This window comes from Passer montanus, unplaced genomic scaffold (genome assembly GCF_014805655.1).
Source record: "Passer montanus isolate IOZ18808 unplaced genomic scaffold, ASM1480565v1 scaffold53, whole genome shotgun sequence".
Classification (NCBI taxonomy): domain Eukaryota; kingdom Metazoa; phylum Chordata; class Aves; order Passeriformes; family Passeridae; genus Passer; species Passer montanus.
In genome coordinates this window covers 762,097-789,861 of record NW_024370263.1, presented here as the reverse complement: position 1 = coordinate 789,861, position 27,765 = coordinate 762,097, and the positions used below count along the sequence as shown (strand labels likewise).

Sequence of the window (27,765 nt, the reverse complement as noted above, 5' to 3'; positions counted from 1 at the left end):
ACTGTGGAGTTACCTGGCTGATGGATTCCCACAGCTGCTTTACAAAACCATGGAAGAACAGCAGCAGTCAGCTGCTGCTTCTGCTCCCTGGTGAGCCCAGTGAATCACAGGCTGGAAAACTGCTGCTAAACCTAGTCAAGCAAATCCCCAGCCTACACTTTTCTGGGAATTTACTGCTTTTTCAGAGATTATTACAAGTAAAGTTTCACCCTGGCAATTCTTTCTGTTAAAAAAATAAAATAAAAACAAACCAAAAAAAGACATTTAGAACCATAAAATGGAAGATATTTTCAAGAGACTTCAAGATCTGAAGTAGGTTCAAGCATGCCCATAACATCTTGACCAGAACACACCTGATGATTCATTATGGTTACACTTATTTTTGTACTTCAAGAAATACTTCATCTGCTTCCCTGTGATGCAGCATTCTGGGTTCTTGCAGACTTTTATTCTCTCTAGGATAAATACAAAAGCATTTAGACAAACTTCCTGAAAGACTGCATCTCCCAGATCCCCTTGTTAAAGCTTGCCTTTTGTCAAGTCTCCCATCTCTGTGCTGCTCTCTTTGTGTCTTCCTCTCATAAGAATATGAACACCTGCACTTCAGAAACAATCACACAGGTTAGCTTAGCTTCCAAGCCTCACTTGTATTTCAGGTTGCCATTCCTCTTAGAGCTTCTCTATCTTCTGTAGTAAATTAGCCCAAACATACTCTGAGAATTTGTTCTCCAGCCTCCCACTTCAGTGGTCAAAGACCACTTCTTTAACAAGTATAAAAGCAAATAAATTGTCACCATATCTGGTTGCAACAAGGTCTTTCAGAGCATTATCCTGTTACTGCAGGACACCACCAGTACAGCCCATTTAACCTGCATTGTCACTGTGGTCAGCTGGGAAAAAGAAGGAACAGATCAAATCAATGAATTAGTGGTACACAGTCCTGAAATGGTTTCAGTGACATTCATCTTTTCAAGTAAGCACACTGTGTAATCCCAGGGATTGCTTCCTTCTAGTGCTTCCACTGATCTCTCTTCCCAGAAAAGCCCTGTAGAGGAACGTAACATGGTGAGACAGGGTAACCACTCAAAGATGTGCAACATGAATGACCTACATGAAAAAAAGTTGCAATGTGAGGCACCTGAAATATTAGAACGAAATAGATCTTCAAGAAAAGAAACAAACAGTGCTTTGAGTCACTTTACTTTATTAATACTTCAGAACCATCAGATCCTACAGTGGCAAGTTCTTATCCCCACCTGTTTCCAATCACTGTTTTGAAACAACTTCTTGCAATATGCAAATAGATACATGAGGCACTGTGTGAATACAAAAGTGACAGTACAAAAAATTCCCAACAATTAAACCTCATGCAATACATACATATATAAAATATATGGTAATGTAGCATAATACAACAAGCACTATTAGAACAATCCATGTAAATGAATGTACAATATGCATAGCATTTAATGACCAATGACAACAGGTTTTCAACTTGTGCATAAAACCAGTCAGCTTAAATAAGAGTTTTAAGAGACTAGATAACTGGTTAAGCCACACCTTATAAAACCTGCTGTACTGCAGCTTTTCTGCTCAGGGTCACAAGTGCAGATTAGCATATAAAATAAATAAGGACTATGATTCTACAAAACTTGGCTAACAGCTCCTATTTCAAAGTCACTGGCCCTCTTACTTCCATTCAAGGTTCATCAGCCAACACAGTGGCAAGAAATGTGCCTAAAGCAACAGCTCTGCTCTTGTACTGTTTTAATACTGATAAGAAGAGATATTTGTAAGTCAGCAGGAGTAGTTGCAGAGGTCTCACTCACCACTCCTCAAGCGGGGACTGGGGTTACAGCGCGGGCAGACCCTGAAGAACGGCACTGAGAGGCTGCTGAGCCTGGGGCTGAGCTCTGCTCCCTCCCTGCCTGCTCCCAGCTGGGCTGGCACAGGGCAGGCAAGGCAGAAGGCTTCCCCCCACTCTCAACAGTGCAAATGTTTGAAAACACAAACAATCTGCAGGAATAAGGAAAGACAGAGACAGGAACGTTTCTGAACTCCTGTAATCAGGGTGAGAGCTACTGTCACCTGAAATAAGCTTAAGTATTCCTATGAAGTAAAATGCAAATAACAGGATTTTCTTCTTACATATCCAATACTGGTCCATGCCAAAGCAACAGTTATTGTAGTCTCTTATCTTCCTAGCTGACATGGTTCTTTTTACACTCTTGGTATTGCAGGCCTCCAAAGACTGGACCAAATTCACTATGGACACAGATGAAGTGAAAATTACAAAGTGGCAGCTAAACTGACTTAACAGGCAACATTTTATAGCCTAAAAAGCAGCGGTTTTGGGAGACAGATGGTGACAATGTAAAAGGACATAAAAGACAGAGAAGAAGAAAATTGGGAATAAAATAGGGAGGACACAGCAGAACTTTCTTTGAGAAGAGGAAGTTAAAAGTAATTAAAGACATTAAGTTAAAAGGAACTTAGAGATAAAAACTTCATACTGGCCTTTTTATTTGTCAGTATGAAGTTTTCACTCCAAATAAAAAAAAATCTTGCTATTATTGAATACACTAAAGAAAAAAAAGTGGGAAAAACAGACAAAGAAAGCAGCATTAATCATGCAATATTCAGCCAAATGCCTTTTCACAAAGGTTTCACCCTGGTTTGCTAGCTATTATCTCTCTATCCTTGGATATCCAAAAAGAAGCATCATTGCTTAGATAAAAGGATAAACAGCTCCTGGCAGGAATGATGGTCACACATTCCAGTTCCATTTGCCAAAGCAACAAACCTTTTACCTGCCTAATGTATGGCCTCAAAAGGGATAAATAACTTCAAGGAGTCATCCAATTGATCAGGAAGGACCAATGACATTCCTGTGCATGGAAACCCAAAAACTATTTAATCAGTAATAATTTCAGTATTTGATATATTAATATCTCCTGGAAATTAGTAATCAGGCTTAATAGTTGAGAGAAAATTCAATAATCAGGATCTAGCGTGTCACAAAGCCCAGATATATTTAACTCTCTAAGGAACTGAATGTCTCTTGTCTCTTTAGCTAAAAGGCACATAATAAGACATAAAACTGACTGAGAGAAGTTTGTTATCAAAATAAAACAGACATCACAACACAGCCAAATTCATTTGCTTGAAACAGTGGTTTTCAGCCGACAGTGCACTGCCAACTCTTCTAGGCTGCTTTTTTTTTAAATTCCATTGTTTGCATTCCAAGAAGCTTGAAAACATTTCTTTTCCTATTGATTTTGTCCTCTTCTACTTAACAAAAGCTGCATCTTGCTAAATTTCTATGTGGCCAACACAGCTGTCCCTTGTTTATTTTTGTGTTCAGCAGCAGCAGCATGTGCAGCTTGGAACGTGCATTAAACCAGGAACACTGAAGAGCTTGTGAGCGTTCAGGTCTGATAGGTCACACCAAAATAAAGGTTTATGTGATTCTCTGGAAGATTTTGGTTTCCTGTTCCATGCAGAGATAAGGGTATCTGTCACAAGATCCTACCAACTCATTTTAAGGCATTACTTTAACAAGTGTCTATGACAGATACATGTTCAGAAGTGCAGTCACTCCTTCAAGTCTCCATTTGTTTACTGACATGACTTATACAAATAAAAATAACTTTAAATAAAATCCAACCAAAATACATGCAGAAAGTTTCTGGCTTAGCTCTTAAGAGCTGTCAATGCTGCAAAACAAATACTCCACAGGGCTGGCTGGTTGAGTGGCTCGATTTAGCAACACAGAAAGGGCCAGCCCCTTGGTTTTGATGCTGTTTGAAAGGTTTTGATGAGCTTGGCAGAACCCCCCTGGTTTCCAGTACTACTCAAATGCAACCAGAGCTGCTATAAATTTGTCTTTAGGGAGAGGACATAACCTCATTTAGATTGGGTAGTTTCACATTCATTTGAAAGCTCATTTTTCTCTTTCCCCAATCCTCCCCGGGTGGCATTTTGTTCATCAGAAGGGTTTGCCCCTCAAAAAGGGGGAATGAACCATTTTTTCCTAGTAAGAATCTGTTTGAAGGCACAGGCCCAATTGCAAAAGGGACAGTAATAGAACTAAGCAGGGAAGTTTAATTCAGGCTTAACCAGAGCTAAATTATACATGAATCATCTGCAATCTGCTCTGTTGTGGCTAACATCCCCCCACCCTCTCCCTAAAGCATTTGCTTGATACTTCAGTACTATAACACTAGAAACAATGGCTGGTGCTGCACATTCAGTACCTGCACCCACGAGAATACAAATAATTTAACCTACAGAGTTGAATTTGCACTAAGAGTAGAGCTGGAACATTAACTTGGACTTTGCTGTCTATGCCCTTTATAGATTGAGGGTATTTGCTGGTTACCTTTCGTGCAATGCCATTTATAAATATCATTTGCAAAAGTTCTCAGCCACTTGTTTTGGAAACACCTTTTTTAGGTTAGTTTTTAGGTCTTGGTTTCAAGGACTTTTTTTTTTGCCTGGGAGGGAAGTGGAAGCTTCAACCCCAAATAACTGATTTAAGCTATCAACTGAACACAGGTTTTCCAGTGCAGACAGCCAACTTGTCTCCAGAATTCAGAAAACAAGAGAAGTACTTTTCCCAACACCCAAGAAAAAAGTGGAAATTTTAGTGGCTCCTCACGACAGAAGGTTAATGGCCCTGGAAATGCTTTTTAAAAGAGCAGTATCACATCTGACTTTGAATTGAGATAAGTGTCTATTAAATGCTATTAAAGTCATCACTGTGATTAACACTACTCAGCTGCCAGCACTGCTGTAACCACTCGGTGCCCAATTACTCATCCTGCAGGGCTCCCCATCCCCTCCACTCATTAACACACTCCAGGTTTACTCACAGCAGCACTTGCACAGTGACCAGGAACTGCAGGGGCTGGGTGCTCCCTCTTAGCACCACTTTACACAGGAGGATGTTTGGAAAAATCCATTTAGGAGCATTAGCTTCCAGGGTAGCGTTGAGGGGTCACAGAAAGTCACCTTGGACACTTTAGTGCTGCTCCTTCTCTGGCTGTTTGAAGACAAGAGTTACCACAGCTGAGCTCTGCCTTTTTAATGGGTGTGTTTCTAATTCTTTCAAGCACTGGTATTTCACTCTAAAGAACTGACATTTGTAGCTCTATTTTCCAGCCCACTTCCTTTTTAAAATAGGCATTAATAATACTTAAATGCATTCCTGTCTCTCTCTTTCACTCCTCCATCACTCAGAGGGTGGATTTTACTTAATCTCCCTCTGTTCTAAGAATTCTCCTGCATTTCTATCATCTGTATTCTCAGAAAAAAAAAAGCCAAAATGAAACCCCCCTCAAATGTTATTTGTAAAACTTTAATCTTGTCTCTGTCAGACCCAGAATATTCACTGTCTTAGGTGTATAGCTTGGAAGGAGAGGAAAGGAAGGAAGGTAGAAGCATGAATTACCCATAAGCAAAAGAGATGCTGGATACCCACTAAGCAGAACTGAAGTCAGTTTCCAGCCAAGCAACAAAAGAATTTAAGTGTGCTCCGTTTTAAAATTTCAGGCTCCTCTAAAGAGCAATTTTTCTTCTACTGAGTGCTAAAATGCACTCAGCAGACATTCATCTGGAGTCTAGTAAGACATGAAAATTATTGAACATTTGTCTTGAATCCTTCAGCTAATTTCTACAGCTTCCCCCCAAACTGTATTTGGGATTTTCCTGCAGATGACACATTAGGAATTACTTATTCTAGCTATGGGATACAAACTGCCTTTTTTGACCCATTACAATTTTCGTTGACCTAACCAGACTTTTTAAAGCTAGTAAGAAGTATCTGAAAATGAGAGAAACACTTTCAATCCATGCTGTAATCTCTATGACTTCTCAAAGACTGCTCCTATTCATTTACATCTCAAAGAAATAAAGCACTATGTCAGTCAGAATGAATGCAAATGTAAGGGAACAGCTTTTAAGAATGCAGAATTTCTTCCCTAGAGCATTGCTTGAGAATTAGATTTTATGATTGCCACAGACAGCTTTCTAAAGGCCCACTTCACTTAACTCCCATAAAACAGAAATTATCAAATTTGAAATAAAAAAGGATATTCTCACATAGCTGCAAGCATCCATCAAAAGACTCAGGACTTTCTTTCCTCTGTAATGCCAATCTGCCCAGAAAAGGTTGAAAAAAATAACCATTATAAAGAGTTTGGCTTGTTCAATCCCTTTCACCTTTGAGGAAATTTGGCAAATTTCACAAATGAAACCATATAATGAACTTACAGGTATTTCACACCTTCCTTCATAAACACAATAATTGTCTCCTCTCCTGATAACCCTCAGATATCAATCAATTCTGCACGATTCTAACTATATTAATAATAGAATTATTTCTAAGACACCAAGAGGCACTAGTGGTCATCAGGATTTAGCATGCAATTGAGTATCTGGCTAGAAATCAAAGACAGAGGAGTTGATAAATCCAAGGAGATTGCTGAACAACTCTAAGAGCTTCCTTAAGTGAAGAAGGTTCACTACAACCACTGATGCCCACCCCACCAGGCTGCCATCATGGAAAGCCTTCCCCATACATTTTAAGACACCAAAATGTAGGGTGGAAAACTGCTTTCAACCTTCACAGCAGAAAAGCCCCTGTGTCAACACAAAGCAGCTGCTGTCTGAGCTGCTGTGCAGTGGGAGAGGAGGGCACTGAGGAGTTCCTACATCAAAAACTGTAGGATCATCCACAGCAATTGCAGCAAAAGCCTTGGGTCACTGCACCATCCCACATCAGCCAAGGATCCAGGCTGTGGACACAGACAGTGCTGCTCTGTTCTCCCTCTGAGCCTTTCCAACTCTTCTGCCTCAACTTCCTCCCCAAGCAACATTAATGCTCACCATATTTTAATCAACAGGACTGACATATTGCAATGACATGTGCTTCTAAATGTGGCATACAATCTTGCTGCCAGATGCAAAGCACTTCTTGTTTAGACACTGAAATTAATAACAAATTTACCATTGAGCCTTCAGATCTTGTTGAGTCCTGCTAGCCAGGCAAGACAAAACACAACCACAGGCTCTAGCACGCCATGAATAGAGCACTTGTGCAAACACCCTCACATATTCATTACACTTCTTTCATCCTCTGAGCTTCACAGATCCTTAGAAAGTTATTCTGACCCAAAAGGTTCATGAAGTGTGGCCAAATTAACCTTCCATTAGGAAAAAAATGTTACTAAATTGTTTCTAGTTTGTGTTACTAAATTTTTTGTGAAGGCCAGAAGTTACTTCTTTAAGGGAAAGATAATTACTGAGATTGTTACTTTATGATTAAACCCCTAAAGCTTTCTGCACAGGGCAGGGAGTAAGTCACAGTCAAGCTTTTACTACAAACCACAAGATTTGGCAACAATTAAAGATGTTTTCTTGAAACCTAGCTACCACTAAAATAATTCACAAACTGAAACATTTAAGTGCATCGATGAAAACAAAAAGTCACATTTTAAAAATTAGGAACTGGCTCACCAGACTGTGATAGGCAGCCAGAAATCCTTGGGTGAAATATTTAAGGCACTTGAGGGACAGTCAGTTTTTTTACACCAGGTAATAAAGACAGAGCCACTTTAAAATTCCAGTTTAAATAAAACTCACAACAAAATAAAGTAACACTGCAAAACATTCCACAAATGTAAAGTTCAGAAAATTTACAAATAAACACTTACAAAAAAATAAATTCTTCCTTTGTTATAGTACACAAAATAGTGGCAGGAAGAGGACATTTACCTGCTTGAGCACACAAACTGTAAAGATCTCTCTCAAATACCACAAGAGGGGTCTTTTCAGGTTGCCAAATAGCCAATAAGCATGTTTGTTAGGGAGAAACAACTCAGTGCAGTTAAATATCAGATTCCAGTTTATAAACCAGAGCACCCCAGAAAGCAGTTGATTTTCTGTAATTTTCCCTGGGATATCTGTAGCTAGTTTTCCTGCTTTTCTGGAGCATCCAATTTTATTTCCTCCTCTCATACACACGAATGTTAAATGTTTGTGTTTGAATAAAGAGGCCACATCATTCTTGTACTATCTTTGGTACAAACCAAAAGCACCTTACACAGCACACTGGTGTCACCCAGTCCCTGCACCCCAGGTCTGTTCCTACAGAACACACACAGGAAGAAAATTTTCTGTGGTGGGGACAGTTTCTCCCCTCCACCTTCCAAAGTAACATCACAGTTAAATACAACATACAGTGCTCTTTCAAGCACTAATTCAAAATTTCACTCAGAATTCATGAAATGCATATTCTCATCCATTAGCTTATACCTAGTATGGTTTCTCACCCTTCCAGGACAGAGGGATATGACCAACAGCCCTGGGACACACTTCAGTGTCTGCTCCCAGAGATGAAAGAGCTGTACAAATCTCCACATCTGCTCAGTGTTTTTTGAGGGAAGGGGGAGAAAAAGGGAGAAGGAAAAGACAAATGGGAACTCAGTAAAACAGGTCTTGCCTTTCTGTTCCACATTTGTCCATTTGTCTTTTTTCCTGATATATTTTGCCTACTGTATTAGAGGCTTCTTCAATGGAAAGCAGTTCCTTACATGAACTTACTTGAACCTTCTGGGCTAAACAGACTCTGTCACTGTGTGGGTGCTGCCTCGCAGCTGAGGAAGTTAAAGGGTGAGCTCTGAGCATCATCATCAGCCCTAGGGCTCTTAGAGTCTCTGAGGCAGTCTGCCAGGATGTCCTGAGGATCCCTCAAGAAGACCACCAGAACAGTGATGTTGTCACTGGATCCATTTTCCTTGGCAGCAGCCACCAGTCTCTCTGCTGCTTTGAGCCCCACTCCTTTGGTCTGCATCAAATGATCCAGGACCAAGTCTACAACCTCATGGGGCTTGATGGCATCAAAGAACCCATCACAGGCAAGGAGCAGGTAATCTTCTGAGCCAGTCAGCTCAAAGGAATCTCCATCTGCATCACCAGAGACATAGGGCTTCTGGCAGATGTCACCTGAGACAGACACAAAGCAAAGGCTTGATTACTTCAGATGTAAACAGGTACTTCTTTACCCACCAGCTGCTTTTGCCATCCCCAGGGATGGTCAGATCATGTTCCAGAGGTACCTCATGCAGGATGAGAGTAGTCAAAATCCATGGAATAAGCACAGAAGACTTCTGTTTCTTTAAGGATGCTTGGAACCTACCTAAATCCAGTGGGTTTCTAAGGAGTTGCTTTAATTTAAAAATTAAAAGTAACTCCTTAGAAAGTAAAAAATTGAAGTAACTCTTTAGAAACTGCCCTAATTTTGCAGGGAAAATAAGGCATTTATTCCTAAGTTTTTTTCTCTCAGAAATATATTTGTGTGAGGAGATAGGACTTCATTTTGCAGATGTGCCTCCTGTACAGCCTTCAAAATGCCATGAAAATAAATTTCTCAGCTATCCAGATATACATCACAATGCCCTAAGAATCTGCTCATTGTGTTTAGTTTATCAGTTTTCTATGGACATACTTACCAAACATGGGTTGCTACTGATCCAAATAGCATTATACAAATTCCATACTAATCTCCTCCCACTCATATATTACATTTATCTACTGTATTACTCAGAGTTATTTTCTCTTTCTAGTTGCCCTAATTGGCAATTAGCAAAGTAAGCCTGTTTAATAAGATTGTGAGAATACTACAATTAAAATGACCTAAATTGCTGGATATTGAAGGAGAATGCAGTGATTTGACTTAAGCAGAAAGATCCAAAGTCAGGAGAAAGATTCATTCACATTAAAGTAGACAAAATGCCCTCACAATTCAGACATTCGAGCACATAAAGGCTTGACAAATATTTATTGCTTCCTCCACTTTTGTAAATTAAATGCTGCATATTTGTTAAACTACTATAAAACATTACAATACTTTAGGCATTTATAGGAAGCAAGATCTTAGTAGTAGGAAAAGAATAGGACTATCATAGCTAGTATGTAAAATAAAACAACATTTTATGCTCATGGTAGAACTAATAAGCTGATGTAGCTGCAAGCCATGCAAGTCCTTGCCTTATGGGAAGGACAGTAAGTAGTTTACTATTTGTTTGATGCTGAACAAGACACCATTTACAGCAAACACAGTCTCAGGTGGTGTGTTTCAATCAAATTTAATCCAAAGTTGACTGACTGTGGTGCTTTCTCTCACCAATTGCTCTGGAAACAGCCAAGGTACCATTAACCCTCCAGCAGTCCATGTAGGTTACACAGCCACCCAGAGTCTCAATCCTTGCTCTCTCATCCTGAAAAACAGTGGAATACATTTTGTTTGCTGCACCAGCTTCTGTATTTCTACAATGAATATAGCAAAGACACATAGCAGAATCTAGCACAGAAACAGGCACATAGGATTACTGGAAAAAATATATAAATGTTCAGAATGGAATACATGATAACTAACCTAAGTAACAATAGTCTTTGCATTGATACTCCTTTAACTACTCAATTGTTACAAATATTCATGCAGTGAAGGCAAAGGGTCATGCAATGCCAGTTAAATTTGCAAAGTCCCCATCCAATTTCATGGAATAAAATATCTGGCTATTTAAAATAGATAGGAAATGCAATACACTTTAAGCCAGTTAGGCCAACAGATTAACATTAGTTTTTCAATGATAGTATTGCATATAATGAAAGATTTGCATTATGCTACTATTTTAAATTGCTATTAATCTCAAATTACTAAGATATTTCATAACAGGCAGATTTAAATTCACACACAAAAATCCTGTGAAAGCCTGTAATTGCTGCAAGTTTGAATAGCCTGAGCAGGAACTGAAGTCAGGACTATCAGTACCATTCATTAGTACTTCCATGCAGGTAAGGTGTAGGGATCACCTTGTCAAGACACAGGAGTGGAAGCAAAACAAGAAATTGTTAATTCCATGCATCCTAACATACAGTATATGTAGTTATGTAAAACACCAAACACTTAAAAGGGCTTGACTCCAAAAGGTTTCAAGACAGAATCTGACATCACACACTTAGAATGAAAAAAACAAGTCAGACTTACTTCTCTTTCAGGTTTGTGAGGTTCCATTAATGTCACAGCTTTCCCTTGCTGCACCAGCATCACCTGAGAGTCCCCCAGCCATGCTATGTGCAGTTTGTTCCCTACAATCAAGGCAGACACACCCGTTGTGCCACTGCGCAGCTTCTACAGAAGGAAAACAAACCAGGTGTGTGAGGTGAATATTCAACAAGCCCTACCAGGATGTGTGGCAATATTGAACACTTTGGTTTAATCACACTAAATGCAGCAAATTAGACCTGCTAATCCTAATTCAGGCACTTGAAAAAAGGGTAGAAGATAGTAGAGAGATTTGAAATAAACTATTTATAAATGTATTTTCTAATATGCAGATGATAAATACTGTCTCTTATGTTCTTCCTTCTCTTGCTATTAATTCCAAAACTGATCTAGGAGGCTAAGAGCTCTGTTGTTTAAAACAGAGACATGCACAAAAGCAAAAGGATCTGAATTTCAGTAGAATGAACATTTCACAAACAAACACATCTCTCCAATCACTTCCACATTCTCCACCCTACAGATACCTTGCTGCACACAGATCTCCTTATCCTTGGGTATTTAAATGAGAATGTCAACAAAGGAAAAACATCCAACTGTCCTAGATTCCCTGAAAAGATTAGTGAGAGTCAGACCTTATGAAATGCTGGTCCCTCTTTCGTACCTCATTGACAGAAACAAAGATATTGACAATGAGTACTTCCACAGCAGTGCTATAATAAGAGCTCTCAAACAGTGTAATGTAGTTTTGAAGAAAAAATGTTCATTGCACCAACTTAATTCAAAGTTTCATCAATAAGTTTAATGAACTGAGGAGTCTGATTTAAATCATAGAACACGTTTTTCATTTACAATCACCAGTGACACTAATGGTGGGACAAGAAAGAGGAAGATAGCAACCATATTATCAGGAAGAAAAAAAATCTCTTTTCCAGGTAAGAGGTAAGACAGCAGAACATCTAGAGGCTGCCTGGTTTAGACAAGGAGGCACCAGTATTCTCTCAAATAATTGATATGTCAGAATCATTTAAATCACTTTAGCACTTCTTTTCAATTACTCATCTTAAACCCAAGCACTGGTTTTCCTCAAAATAAGAAATAATGTGATTAAACAAAATCTTTATATGTAGAATAATTTCATAAAGAAGCCAGTGATTCAAATAAACTACTGTCAGAATTTTCTGGATAATACCACACTGTCCAACAGTGCTCAGTGTTATTTAAATACAATGGAATTCATCTCTACCTACTCACCTCTCTTTTGGCTTTGAAAAGAAACATTTCATCTGTCTTCTGGAAAGAGCATTTCAAGGCCTCAGCTGGATTCTTAACAATCTCTTCATGTAACCCAACGTTTACATGTAAGTGGGTTGCTGAGTAATTGGCAGCATCCACTCCACCATGGCCATCAAACACCGCGAAGTAAGCACGATCAACATCATCCTTTGGCAGGGAGGAGAGACAGGAAGACATTCATGTTCAAAACCAAAATAGCTCAGACTGGTACCAACAAGCAAAGATTCTTTATTCTGGTTTCTTGCATACAAATGGCAATTTGAGTTCATTTACACATATACAACATGGATAAAATGGTACTTTGCAGGCCAATTACTTTTCTTTGTTTGCTGCTAGTCACTTAATGTCCTTAAAAATAACCTGGCATTGAAGCAGCAGTCTGCTGGTTGGTTATATTGTCCTCCAGCAGTTTCATGAACTGCACTTGTACAACTGCTGGTCTCCATATCATAGAATGATTTGGGTTGGAAGGACCTTACAGACCATCTAATTCCAGCCCCTCTGCCATGGGGAGAGACACCTTCCACTAGAGCAGGTTCCTTCAAGCCCCTCTCTTGTAGCCCCTTTAAGCACTGGAAGTCGCTATAAGGCATCCCCAGAGCCTTCTCTGCTCCAATCTGAACAATCTCAGCTCTCAGCCTGTCTTCACAGCAGAGGTACTCCAGCCCTCTCAATATCTTTGTGGCCTCCTCTAGACTCGCTCCAGCAGGTCCTTCCCATTTTTATGTAGGGATTCCCAGAGCTGGACACAGCTCTGCAGGTGGGGTCTCACCAGAGCAGGGTAGAGGGGCAGGTTCCCCTCCCTCAGCCTGCTGCCTTCCCTGCTCTTGATGCAGCCCAGGATATATTTGGCTTTCTAGGCTGCAGGCACACACATCACTGGGTCACATTGAGCTTCTCATCAACAAACACCCCCAAGTCCTGCTCCTCAGGGCTGCTCTCAATCCATATATAAGTTGTGTCAGTCACAAGAACATTGTAACTCCAGCAACACAACACTAGGTGAACTTCCCATCTTCCCATACCATAACTTATGACAGGAATCCCAAAGTCACAAGATCCTCCCTGCATCACCTCTTTATCAGGGCAGTAGCTGGCCCCCAGCAGTCTGAGTCACTAAGTCCTAGCTCCAACGCAGACACGACAAATAACTTATGGCAACAAACTCACAGATCATCATCACCAGGGCCCTGAGCCCGCAGCAATGCTGCAGAGCTGCCCAGCCACCCTCCCTGCCGTGCCCAGACCTACGGAGAGCCCGAAGAGCTGGTTGAACTCCGGCAGCAGGACGTGGCGATCCTCCATCTTGCGGCGCGCGTTGCGGATGGCGTGGATGGACACCAGCAGGAAGCGCGCCAGGGGCCGCAGCGGCGGCGGCTGCTCCTGCCACGCGGAGCACACGTCCCGCAGCTTGTTGAAAAAGCAGCGCTGCAGCTGCTCCCCATCCAGCACTGCAGCACACAGACAGAACGGTGAGGGCTCGCTCCCACCCTCCTACGCTGCCCCCCATCTTTTGGCCTGTCTTTCCTTCAAGCTTCTTTCCCTACAGCTACATACACACATCCAGCACCCTGCCTTTACGGGCTCTGCAAGAATTAAAATGAGGTCCTGAGAATAACGTGGAGAGGAAGTTGCAATGGAAGAAATGTAACATTAAGGATAATAGCAGCTTCTTTACTTGCTAGTTCTTTTTCGAAATAGAAGTTTATCAAGCAGGTGATTACATTACAAAAATCATAACAAAGACCCAAAAACTCAGTCCACTGTATTAGACATAAATGTTATTATTACATAAGTTAAATCAGTAAGATAAATTGGTAGGAGTTTGTACATACTGGAAAGTAAAAGGGAATCATCAAATGGGCAAAAAAACCTTCAAGATTACATTACTGTTGTCTTGAACACAAGGGCTGAAAAAGCACTGGCCTGGCTTTGGGTCAGGTTATGTCCTACTGAACCACTTCCACTGAAACAACAAGGAAGTCTGAAACTGTTTGCTGAGGCCAATAGCTCAACTCATGGTTGAGCTGAACAGATTAGAATTTTAAGCTGTTATCTTTATCTTTTTAAATACTCATGGTTGTAGGAGCTTCAGGGACAGAACACTTCCACTGCTCTCCAGCTTTGTCATTACAGAGCAGAACTGTAAACGCCCACTGGGCACCGCGTGAAAAGCTCCAGCCAGACACTCAAATCCTCTTCTGGACAGATCCCAAAGATCAATTAATCCAAACTTGTTCATCAGTGAATGGCTTGGTGCCTGGCATTGTGTCTAGCTTTGCAACACAGTATTCTTCCAAACAGGTAACAATTTAAAGTTTTGTTATTTGAATGGGAAACCTGCCTCAATGCTAAATCAACTAACTTCAAAACACACTGAAAAGAACATTTATAGAGCAAAAATAATTTGCTTGTGACGAGTGTATACGCTAAAGACCTGCAGTGCATGAACTATCTTTCCTATATCTATTTTATCCTGACTCCTGCTAACACTGCTAGCATTAAAGCCTCCTCAGAACTCCTTTTTATAACTCCAGGATGTCAAGCTTTTTTTTTTTTTTCTTCAACAACAGTGGCTGGCCAGCTTCAGATGCATGTCTGGGTCTGGAGAATTGAAAGCTTAAATTTAAACACACATCTTTGATTAGCAGCCACTACATACTAACCAAAATTACTTTTGATTTGCTTAATATGTAGGTGTTAAGAGACAAGCTATAAAAACCCTGAGATATTAAATCATTCCATACACAAAATAACTAAATAGGACAGCATCTCTGACAGCCTTGCCTACAGCTGTTAGTTTACATATTTGTAAATGTCTAGACTAATACTGACCAGAAGACACATATTGCTGCTTAAATATTAAGCTTGTGACATCTGACAAAGACTTTAGTATCTTAACAGCAGAAATGCTTCTGCAATGTACCACAAACAGTGGTACTCACACGTGCACACATTTCCCCCCCTATTGCTTATTATATAATCACTTCTTTCATTCCAAGAATGCTTTTTTTGGCAGATTTATTACTGCAGTGCAGGAAGAGAGTCCATACTGTGCTGTAGCATGAGGAACAGCTTTCCTTCTAGTTGTACAGTTAAAGTGATGTAATAGCAATTACAAGATAGGGGATAAAAAGTACAGTCCAAGGGGGCAGAAAATGAGCTTCTTTAAGTAGCTGTTCCTTGCTGAGACTGGGCAACACAAGTACCTGGGCAATGAGCAAATTTCCATCCCGTTTGATAGGGGAATGAATGGTCAGTAGAGATTTGATCTAAATGGCAATGGTGACAAGAAAGAACAAACAAAATAGACAGGAATATATAAAATGGAAATTAAAGAAGGTTTTAACCATCAGAACAGGGAGGGCTCTGGGGCATTTGTCAACAAGGAATAGTGAGAGCGAACATGAACTAGTTCAACACGAAACTCATCCAAGGATTTTCCAACTGTGCCTGCACTATCTTAAAAGTAGACTCCAGTCTTATCTTTATGGCCTTCAGAGCAAAACAGCAACCTGAATATTCTACAAATGTCCCCAGTATAACCAGAGACATCAGATGCTTGTGACCAAGAACATGTCCATGTCCTATCAAGTCCTTCATTACTCCTTGTTCCTAAACATTATTTCTTTATTATTCAGATAGGGTTCATTTTGGTTTGTGGGCCCAAGATTTACATAAGACACAGAACTACAGATTACAATCCTAGGCTCACAAATGTATAGCAGTTCATGTCCCATATTACTGCTATAGTTCACCTCAAAGACAATTACATGGGAGTCAAGGAAGAGTCCTCAGCACAGTGACTGCAGGGTGCTCTGGCAGCAGTTTCCAACTGCTTGGTGCAAACCCACGTAATTAGCCTAGGTGAGTTACAATATGCTGCTTCTGACTTTCCTGTAGAGGCTGCAGTGACCTGCTCACACTGAGCTCATATTTGCCAGCTCCCCCTCAAGGCAGAACCCTGCCCCAGGCCAGGTTAGCTGCAGTGAGTGAAGGCCACAAGCATTAGGGCAAGGGATGACATAATCAGGGTGCAGCATGACTTAATTAACTGAGTTCCCCCTCCTGCCGTTTCAGACTTGGACATGAATGCTGAAAGAGGCTTCTGGGAAGTGTCATATCCTGGCTACTGCACTGCTCTGTTTGGGGCACGCTGAACTGTCTTTCAACCCATCCCAGAAAAAATGGAAGGGTGAATATTTCCTCTTACAGAACAGACTGGTTTGCCTAAGATATCTCTTCTCCATTTTTATCTTCTACTCTGCCTGCATCCTGCTCCATTTAAATTCTTGGCACTGGGACTAAAGGTTTGGTGGAGTCTAATGTTAAACACTTCAGTACGTAAATGCAGTAGGACCATCTGTTACACAAGGCACAAACCCAGTACTCAGTCACCAAGGTCTGTTCTCTCTCCTGTTCTCTCCAGTTCACTCAAGAAAAAATGCAGGCATCAGGTAGAAGACAGAAACTCTTCTTCCCTCAGTATCCCACCTTTATAGGGGAGAGTGGGAAGAAAAGAAATAATTGATAAAGACCCAGACTATCGAGCAACTTGTCAAAAGAAAGATCTGGAGTTTCAGGATGTTTAAGATGTGGAGGAGCCAGAATCTGGTTGCCAAGACAAAAGCAAGATGGTTTATATGGATGAATTGAAGGTGTTGGTCTGGCTGTACAACAATTGTGGTGATGTCAATGTCAAAACAGGAATAATTAGCTAAGGTCACTCTGCCAAAGGGAAATGGACACACTCTTCCCTTTCAGAAAGGCAACACACAGGATCAGTCAGGGCTCCAGACACTGCGTTTGCATGTTGCCCACAAAACAAGCACATCTACCTTTCATCCCATCCCACAGATACACAGCAAAAGAAAATGAAGTTCCATTCACTGCTGCTTGCCAGGCAGCCTAACCAAATAAATCCGGGAAGCATTTCAAAACACTGAGCTCTCCTGAAAGACAGCCTCTGGGAAAACCACAGACGGAAGAAAAAGTATACTTACAGGTGAATCTTTCCTCATCTCCTTCTCCCTCTGTTTCCACATTTTGCAGCTTAAAGCCAGTCAAGTCTGTTTGGAGAACTTCATCAACTGCAGCATGGATCAATGATGCTGCAAGAAGTGGTGAAACATCTCTGCTGGTAAGAAAAGGAAGGGAAAGCAAAATAGACACCATTAGCTGAAACTGAGCTACAACCTCACAGTGAGTCTGGTGACCGCAGACTTAGAAACCATTACACACAATAATACAAACTTCATTAGTAAACTAGTAGAGCAAACCATATGTTCAATATTTATTCACACAAATCTTTAGTAAGAGTCTCAGTTAGACAACTGCTTTCTCAAGAATGTAAAGAGGAAGAAGTGTATGAATCATATTTTCAAACTGTTGCCTCACACTCCAGTCACAGATGGTACCTCTTTCTCTTGAGTGCTCAGATGGGAACTGCTACCTTCAATTGCAGCCTCTGAACACACACATTTTGTTTCTACTCACTACACAGCATTTCTTGCTTGCAGTCAACAGTGTCCCCACAGACAGTATCAAGAGCTCAGCATTGTGGTAGATGCAAATCTCTAAAAAAGTTACTTGGAACTCTCCTTCCCTTTTTCCCACAAGAAAAGTCATGCTTAATGCTAACCTACAGCCCTTATGATTCAGTTTATTCTGACTGAAAGTTTTCCAAAGAAGCCACCCAGGTAAAAGGTGCAAAGAGTTGAGACTGGGGACTAGGATAAAAAGAGGCTCTAAGATTCATTTTTTAGACAAAGCTTTTAGGTAGGCATCTAGAACACAATAATGCTACACTGTCTGCTCACCATCTCCTGCTCACTCAGTGCTTTATTCAAGCCACATGATTTATAAGTATACACTTGTTATAATGTTTTTCAACCTGTTAACAAATAAATCCCATCCAACTCCAAAAGGAGGCTACTATAAAATAACTCCTATATTCACTACAGTCTCATGGCAAGCACTAACAACTACAGTATACATACAAAATGTGTTCCAGCCATTTCTACGACCACAACGAAGAATAAGCATCAACATACATAAAAAGCCACTTTATCCATTGTTCATGGAGTGTTTGATTCCCACAAGGTGTTGAATTACCCAGCCAAAGCAAATACCACATTAAGGTGCAAGTCAAGGACAAGACTTTGTTTTCCCAGGAAACATTTAGAAAGTTCTGCATGAAACTGGTTTGCTGGGGAGTATGAAATGGTGGAAGCATTTGGTCTGTGATGTTGCTCAGCAATGAGTGGTTTGTATGTACAGAAGGGCAGGGAGGGGAAGGCCACGGGGTTTTAGATCCCAGCGACAACAAGCTGAAATGCATTTTGCCATTGTGCTCCTGAAAGAGGGGCCTTGTCACATCCTCCCAGCCATGTATGAGTACCTCCTGTGGCAGCAAACAGAAAGCATTGTGTCAGTCAGCAGGCTCCAACACAGGCCTGCTTTATGCCACGCATTCTGTGGCAGTGATGGCCCAATTTAATGAGTTATTTCGGTACTTCAAATAGATGGCAACGTGTTTGCAGTCCTTTCAGTGCTAGCTGCAGTCATGTCACATCAAGGGAAAACAGAATGTGGCTTTTTATTTCTTTTTTAAGGCTGATATGCTTAGGGGAGGTAGCTCCTTTCCTAGCTCATTTAAAGTAACAATGCCTGCTTATAATGACTCTGACACTGACAGACAACCTTTTAAAAGGTCAGGCAAGAAATACATCCAAAACAGATAAGGCACCCCTGCCCTCCAAAATCCTTCTTCCTGTTGTTGTTCATGTAAGAGAAAAAGAAAGAGCTGTGAAAATATAAGCCCCATAAACAATGTCAGATGTGTTGTTGACACTGCTGAAAGTCAGAAGCTTTAGTCAAAGCATGTTTCAGCTCCAAGAATAGAGACAAGGAACATTAAGAAAATAGCAATGCATTTAGCTGCACAGTGAGAGCCACAGCTTCAGACATCTTCAGAATTTCTCTGCTATACTGGAGGAAAAAAAAAATCTTATCTAGCCTGGGTTCACAGCTCAGCATCAGAAGAGGGTTTAATACTTTGATTTTAAATTTTGTACATTTCTGCTTTCCAGAGTCCAGAATTACTGAATTGGGTCCATAAAAAGCAGCTTAAACAAAAGGAAATCCACTAAGTCCTATAATGCACAAGTCGTGTACAAACCTCTGCTTACAGGATGCCTACAACAAAGAGAAAAATTAGCAGTTATGTCACATCCTTCAACTTTTTCCAGTTGCCACCCAGTTCCTAAAAAGGAAATTTTGTGATTCCTCAGTACTGATATGCTTCATTCAGCTTTGCTTCCTATGTGTTTCCTCCCACTCCATAGTTCTGCAAATCTTTAAGACAGTGGTGGTTGTTTATTGGGATTTTGTTATTATGCAGACAGCAACAACATCAATTGATTCTGACACTGAAAAAAGATAAAGTCTAAAAACTACCAAACCTGTTTAGTTCACACTCAGTTCTGAACAGAACATATTTGTGATTACTTTATTAAATCCTCATCACAGCATCACCATATTGGCAAGACTGCTTTCCACTTGAGCTCAAGTAAATGGAGCTCCAAGGAATGGCATCCTTCATTCAGGTTAAATGTTTATCAGTTCTAAGTTCACCTTCTAAATCAGAGACTTTAAGAGTTAACAAAATGTGTCACTAAAATAGAGCAAGAACCACTGTTTTAGTTGAGAGCTACAAGGTCTCACTTGGCTGGAGAGTCTCTGGAAACAGCCACAGTACCTATGGCAACCAGTGCAAAAGTAACCCACTGCAATTACCATTGCAGACTTCAAACCTTTCCTGTAAGCAAAGAACAATGTCACTTATTGTTAAAACCTTCCTTTCAAAGAAGCCCAAGACACCCTGGTGATGAGCTGACCCAAGCATAATTTAATCTCCATGAATCAGAAGGAACACTGTAGTTGTTTCCTAAAGTGGAAAACCAACTGTATTGGGAAGAAGAGAAAAGCTGGTGGGGTGTGTTACAGGCACAGGATGCTGCTTTAGGGGAATCTCAGAAGAAACATGTTAGCCCCATTCCTCTGACACGCAACACTAAACACTCAGCCTCAGCACACAGGCTAGTAGTAAACAGACCTTGAATTTCTTTGCTGCAGGCTATTTCTTTGCTAACATAAAGGGTGTGCTCTGACCACAATAAAAAATATTTTAAAAGAATTAAAGCATGTCGTAACAGTGCAGACAAGGCATTGTAGCTTCACCAGCAGCTGAAGTCAGATCAACAGCGGCTGGAGCATGGAGCTCATCTCCTCCAGCTACTCACAGCAAAATACAAGACTTGTTTCAAAAACCTGAGTACAGATAAAAGAGGTAAGTTAAAGAGTAAAGTAATACTTATGATAATAAAGATGACACTTAAATTTACATGTCACCCTCCTCCTTGAAAGATTCTGGATTACTGGACACACACAGTACTGGTAAAAGGAGCTATGCAAAGCTCTTGTTGATACACATACCTCCAGGCCAAAATAAAGTTACACACAGAAGTAGAATGCAATTATAATGTTTTGCATACTTTAGATTTGGCATAAATTACAGAACAGAACTTACTTCTCTTGTTCACCTTGTTTCTCTTCTGCAATACAATTTAGTTATCTATTTTTTTTTCATGTCAAAAGACCAGCTGTCACACCACCACAGCCACAGTGTAATCACATATGTCAGGTCAATCCTAAGACTATTATTGACCCTTTTAGTACCAGTCTGCAGAAAGAAAAACACCAAAATATGTACACATTCTTTTGGAAAGCAGAAACACAATAAGATAACTTCTCACTCATTTTTTATTTGGGTCATTAAACCCCCAGTACACTTGCAGCAAGTGTTGCAAACAAGTCACCAGCTCAAAGATGCTCCACCTCTTCCCCTCCAGTTTAAGCAGGTACATTCAGAAGTATTCAGCAAAGAGTTTTTTGGGTAAAGGGGAAGCATCCAGAGCATCAAAGGCCAGGTCACCACCTTGGCCAGAGCCTCAGCTACAACTACACTTTTTGTGAAGGCTTGAAAACAGTTGACAGACTTCCTGCAGTGCTCCATGCCCAGCTTACAGCTGCTTTGAGGACTCAGAGTTGTGCAGCAGATGGCAGACCCCAAAAAGATGCTCCTCAGCACTGGGAGCAGAGAAATGAGCTCTGTGTCACCTTGGAGGGTGGTACACAGCCTCTCTAGGATATGCCAAACACTCCATGTTTACACAAAGCCTTCTGCATTTTTATGCACCTATTTTGCAAGCAAAAGGATTCATATTCCCCCCACTCCAAATACACACATTCTCCCACTGTACTGTCAGGAAATCTCTTTGTATAAAATAAAGCACAAGAAATTACCAACTGTCTTGGCCAAGTATTGATCACTTATCTTTCAGATTAAAAAAAAGTGATTAATTTTGTTTCTAGACATTATTACCAAAGTCATGGCAACAAGGCAGCAGTGCTACTGCAGGCCAGAGCCGCAGTGTGTAATCCTCTTTTCCTTTCAGACTGTACAAACACACATATGCTGGGCAGAAAGAAGTGCTATATCTCAAAGCACAAGCTCCAGCACAAGTCAGCTGCAGCTGCCTCACATCTGAGGGAAGAGGTGCCCTTATTTGCTCCATGGCTCTGGAACAGAAGATCACACACAGCTCAGGGTGTGTTTCCAGCATGTTGCAGCTCTATCAGCAGCGGGTTTAGTGCAGATCTGCAAATGCCAGCAGTTCTCCAGCAAGTGAAAGATCCTCTCACACTGCCAAAATAATAGCAGGTCACAAGTTTCCTCATAAACAAAAGCTGCTTGTATTCAGTATTTTCTCCCCAATCTGCTGCTTTTATTTCCCTTTTGCTTTTTGTTCTTATAATCAACTACAGAATGTTTCCACTCAAGCAGCTTTAAGCATTAGCATTTATTAGAGCAGTACCTAGAGTTCCCAGGGTGATGGTGGCCTGAAAAGTACAAATATATATCCATTAAGGAGAGAACATCTGACATTCTACAATGCACAGGAAGTTGTTTCTTGTGCTAATGACATCAGGTCATTAAAGGAGATGAACAAGAGAGAATCAAAACAAATACATAAACAATGCCACACAGAATTTCCATCTCTTATGGTTATATGAAGCAGTTTTTTTCCAGCTTTTCTTATGAAACTACCAGAAGTAGCAGCTTTAGAATCCAGAATCCATCTGTTCAGACCCTTCAGTCATTACTGAACAGTTTTTATACAAAATGTGCAGTGAAGAGTCACCTGCTACTTCCATTTTTTCTCAGCAGGAAGAAAAACCCCACAGCAGAACAGGAGAGGCTTAATGCCACTTTTCAATTAAACCCTAAACATGTTGTTTCAAAATTGAGTATTTATCCTGAAACAACAACAGAAAGGGTGTTTCACACAGGTTATGAGAGCAAAATATGCAAACATGTTCCCAAGCAAGGAGAAGTACCAGTGCATTACATCAAATTGTTCAAATTAGGAATAAGGAAGTAAGTTTTGGGAAATTTATTAAAAGCAGAGGTCACAGTAGAAAGTAGTTTTCATAGAGGAAGAGACTAAAGAGTGTTTTAAGAAGAGATTGGGAAATCAGAAGCAAGCTAAGATTTTCTTTTCCCCCTCCTCATACTTAAACCACATTGGACAGTAAAATATCAGAATTGCTGAATTAACTACTCTAAAAGAAGGGAACACTGGAAATAAAGATTCCAGGGCCACACCTTGGTGTGAGCACTAGAGTGTAAAGCACAAAGACACAAAACAGGATGCTGAGGCAACAGCAGATCGCTTGGGAGGGGGCAGGACAGGAAGCCCAAGTCTCTCAACTGTTATTGTAGTAAATCTCCTCCAACAGGAAGGCTGCAGCAATTTCACATTGTTCTTTGGATATGTCACAGGATGGCCATACAAGTTTCAGCTCCTATCAAGGGGAAGACAAAATTTCTATATTTGGGGGTCTGACTTCATCTCATGTTCTGTTGCAGTGAAAGTCAGGAATATTTCAGGTTAATTTCTAAAGCTTGGGAAGTAACTAATGGTCGCTTCATTAACATTCACCTATTTTCATAGGCTATCAGAACACAGCTATTACCCAAAAGTGTATGTTAATTAAAGTTCTACAAAACAAGATTATTTAAGTCTGCTCTGATTCTTCAAAATGTTATGCATGTGTTTAGCTGCAGTTCACAGCAGGCAGTTTCATCAATTTATTTATCAATGATCTATCCAAAGTAGAAATATCTGCAAAACATTACCAGATCAGTGATTAAGGGGCAAGGCCTGCCAGAGAGCAAATTGGTTTGCTGTTTTAGCTGGTGTTTCACCATGGTAGCAGAAATTGGTTAAAATAATTCATTTTAGATTAGGTCATTCAGGGATTAGCCTGATGTATCCAGCTGCTTCCACGTAAAAGGATGCATGCAGCCTTGGAGAAGCAGCAGCATTCAGAAACTCCTTGTTGAACCCAACCAAAGCTGTTTCTTGGCCCATTCTCTTCTCAGCAGAAATCCTGATCAGTAGTGCAGGAACAACGCTCCTCACTGCAAGGGCACAAAAGTCTGTGCCTCCAAGCAACTGGCAGAACAAGCTAAACATCACCATATGCTGTCTTGTGAGCCAAGGACACTGCTGGGCCTTCACTGGCTATGGACCTTGATGGCCTTGGGCCCTTCTGGGCATGACCCAAACATCTGTGCACGTGTCAATGAAGTACCTGACAAGGCAGAAATGAAAAGCAGAACAGCAGAACTGAGTGTCAAACTTGCTTCCCAATAACACTTTGATCCACACAGAAATCCTCCATCAGTACTAATCACCATGTAAAATACATTGTGTGATACCAGAGTGTTAGAGAAATCTCACACTCGGGAAACAGAGATCAAGCAACAATGCCAGAAGTCAGCAAGGTACATCCAATAACCCTCCAGAGTGTTAAATCTATGTAGAATAACACAGTGATATTTGAGGGTGTGTGTTTTTCACTGAGCTGCCCTCCACGTGTTTGGATGCTGCCATGACAGGCTGCTGGATCCCAGCTACAGTGACCTCCTGCACAGTCACTGATCTGGCCCCTCTTCTGCATCTTCAACAACTTTGATACAAACATTTAAGTGTCTTCTAATGCCAGCCCTCATCCTTATTTTTCCATTTCTTAAAGTCTTTAACATCCTTATATCTCTTATTTACTTACTACTCCCTCATCTATTTTATTAAGGCTTAAGATCAACAGAAAAGTTTATCTAGCCTTCAAAGCTGTATTTTGAATAGATCCACAAACATGGGAAAAAAAGGTAATGCTGGCAATTTCTCACACAATCAGAGACTTCAGTTTTACTTCCCAATTACAGGGATTATAAGAAGAAGGCCTGCAATTTCAAAACACAAGATTCCTGTCTTGGCCTTGGGCTGTATCAGTCTTCTTCTCCACCTGCAAGAACTTAGCCTACCCAACAGGAAAATGCAGCCTTTTTGCAACTGCAAAATGAGGTTTCTCTTTGTCTTAGGAGTCTAAAAGTGAGCCATAATTCTGTAGGGATCCCTACATTTGACACTTCAGGTACACTTCATTAGACCCAAACTCATGACTTCACCCAAATTTCTTATCTATTTCTGGTTTTCACAAACATTTTGTGAAAAGAAGAATTAATAAGTAGATTGCTTCACTTCAATTCTTTACTTTCTTTAGCTCTCATTCCCCTCCTCTTTTTTTTTTTAATTGCCAGCTCAGGACTTGGGCAGCTCCACAAGAGAGGCTGTGGAGCCAGAACTGGCTGCAGGGCAGGAATGTGAAAAATGAAGCTTCTGACACTGGCAGGCTCCTCTGTGTAAACACCAGGAGTGACAGGTGAGGTGAAAGCATTGCAAAACCATCATTCCTCTTCTGCTTCCACTTGTTGCTGTGCCCAATAGACAACAACAGAATGTCAGCAGATATGCAGCTCAGAAATGCTGATTTTTAAAGCACTGCAGTTTGAGTAACACACCCCACAACTCTACAGCCTCATACCTTCCTCTCTAAATCAAGTGTAGAGAGCACCAGCCTGGCCCACGTGGCACAGTGGGTGCCATGTGATAAGTATTTGTTCAAGACTGGCATTACCCTGTTCCTTAAAGCATTCACCCAGAACCACTCTTGCTCCACAGAGTTCAAAGATTCAATGCATGTGATGAATTTGTAATCTCACTGTGGAACAAAACACAGCTGTGTTTTGGTCAAGAGCAATTTAGTCAAAGCACAACTAAAAAATGCAATGATTATCAGGGCCTTTTAAAACTACAGACTAAGAAATTGCACTTCTTTGGTATGCATTTTTCATCTTCAGATTTAGGCATACCATTTAACTGAGTGATATTATGTCCATAAAAACCTCTGTAATATGCAGGAGTAACTTAAGCCAAATTTCCAGGACAATTTAAATATCTAAAAATCACCTATACATTTTCAACAGCAACAAAAAAAATCTAGTTAGTGTTCCTAAACTCAGTGGATGATAGCTTAAAAGGCAATTAATTCAAACCACGTTTACTATCTATCAAATTCCTCTAGTAACCAGGTAACATTCAGCACATACCAAACCAGAACCAGCCCCCTCCACACCCCAGTACCACAGCACAGCCTGAGCACCACTCGTGCTCTTTTAGACCATGCACAATCAGTGCTCTTGGCTTCTAAAAGCAGGTTAGTGAAGCAGATTGTGGCAGGAACTTGGTAACAGCTGGAGCGCACAGGCCCTACTGCCGAAGTGCATTAGGAGAGCAGAGTATCAGGAGACAAGAAATTGGTGGGAGATAACCTGTTCCAGTGAAGTGAACTTGCTAAAACAAAGTCACACTAAAATTCTTAGCAGCATTAAAGAGGAAGGCGAAACTGCTCAGGATGAAGTTGTTAGGATGCAGTCAGGGGATGACAGAAGCATCACTGAGGAGCAGCTGCGTGTTCCAGCAGCGGTGTGACTGCGCTCCTGAAGTTGTAAGAAAACATCAGCCCGCACCAGCACGTCCCACTCGGCGGGCTGGGGAGCTGAACAGCCCTGGAGCCGGCTCGATTCCTACCGCGGGCAGCCCTGCCAGGCTCCTCCGGGCTGCTCCCCCGGACCTGCGGGCCCCGAGCCCACAGCGCCCCACCGCAGCCCCGGCCGGCCGTGACTGCGGACCGAACCCGCTCCGGAGCGGGAGAGGAGTATGGAAAAGCGCACACAAACAATACCATGAACGCACGGGGCCAAAGGCCTGTAGCCTCAATAGCAGCATGCTAATAACAGTCGCCAAAAGTAATTTAGAAGCGGGAATAATAATAATAAATAAATCTCCAAAATCAAAATTCCCCGGAGACGCTGAGGGCTGTCCCCCGCCCCCGGCGGGCCCCGCGTCAGGAGGAAGCGCCTCCCGCGCCTGCACCTGCTGCGGCCTCGGAGCCGGGCGGCCCCGCTCCCTCACGGCGGCCGCCAGCGGCGCCCCCGGGGCGGCCCGGCCGGAGCCCCCGCCCGCCGCACCGTCCCCTCACCTGCTGCCCAGGAGGCTCCTCGCCCGCTCGGCCAGCGCGCCCGGCACCTCGGCCCTGCTCAGGGCGCCGCTCCCCGCGGAGCTCCACGGCAGCGGCTCCCCCGGGCCCAGCGGCGCCGGGAAGTCCCTCAGGAAGGAGCTGAGGGGAGCCGCGGACGGCTCCACTTCCAGCGCCATGGCGGCGCTCCCGGCCGGGAGGGGCGAGCGGGGCGGGGCCGGGTGCGAGAGCGCTGCCGGCCCCTTTAAGGGACGCGAGGGGGCGGGGCCTGTGGGGCGGGGCCCGCGCGGGGGCGGGGCTGGAGGGGCGGGGCCCGCGCGGGGGCGGAGCCTCAAACAATGCCTGGAATGTGGGAGGAGCTCCCGGGCCCGCGGGGCGGGACGGACCGGGATGGCCCGAGAGGGACCGGGATGGACCGGGCGGGACCGGGATGGCCCGAGAGGGACCGGGATGGACCGGGCGGGACCGGGATGGCCCGGGAGGGACCGGGATGGACCGGGCCGCTCTCTGCACACCGCGGCTTCTGGTGCTCCCCTTCCACACACCCTCTGCCATCAGAGAAGGGCTGAAAGCAGCAGGAAGGAGGACGAAGGCGTTTCCCAGGGATGCCTCTTCACTGAGCCGCGCTCAGCACTCATGGAATGCTGGAATAACCTCAGTTATTCTAGGGACCATCAGGATCACCCCAAAAATCTCACCGTGTGCCTGGCAGCATTGTCCACCACTCCTGTGGCTTCCCCTCCAAAGCCTTCCCCATCCTCTGGCTCTCCTTTGGATGCTTTCCAATAGCTTAATGTATTTTTAACATTGTGGTGCCCAAAACTGCACAGTACTCAAGGTGAGTACTGACCCAGGTGAGTGGCTTTTCTATCCTAAAATACTTTTCATTAGATTAT

General features: G+C 42.1%; 1 protein-coding gene across 2 annotated transcripts; it reads right to left on the bottom strand.

Annotated features, from left to right (window-relative positions):
• Nucleotides 1-1,187: 1,187 nt before the first annotated feature.
• PPM1F (protein phosphatase, Mg2+/Mn2+ dependent 1F) lies at nt 1,188-27,095 on the bottom strand. Of its 2 annotated transcripts, none has more exons than XM_039724395.1 (7): nt 26,873-27,095; nt 17,365-17,498; nt 13,613-13,812; nt 12,320-12,508; nt 11,051-11,194; nt 10,187-10,280; nt 1,188-9,006 (listed from the first exon to the last, which is right to left on the bottom strand). In XM_039724395.1, exons 1-7 carry the CDS (start codon nt 27,046-27,048, stop codon nt 8,633-8,635), a joined length of 1,311 nt encoding a protein of 436 aa, XP_039580329.1. In that variant the 5' UTR covers nt 27,049-27,095; the 3' UTR covers nt 1,188-8,632. The 2 variants fall into 2 exon arrangements, with proteins under 2 accessions (XP_039580329.1, XP_039580330.1); XM_039724396.1 differs by having other exon boundaries at nt 17,365-17,495.
• Between the last annotated feature and the right edge of the window lie 670 nt (nt 27,096-27,765).

What these genes read in the sequence shown, in the direction of transcription:
- PPM1F (XM_039724395.1), bottom strand. Translation starts at nt 27,048, where the DNA reads ATGGCGCTGGAAGTGGAGCCGTCCGCGGCTCCCCTCAGCTCCTTCCTG. An exon ending in CTCACAAACCTGAAAGAGAA is followed by an intron (nt 10,281 to 11,050) that starts GTAAGTCTGACT and finishes ACTGTTTTTCAG; the next exon opens with GATGAGAGAGCAAGGATTGA. An exon ending in GGCTGTTTCCAGAGCAATTG is followed by an intron (nt 9,007 to 10,186) that starts GTGAGAGAAAGC and finishes TGTCTGTCTCAG; the next exon opens with GTGACATCTGCCAGAAGCCC.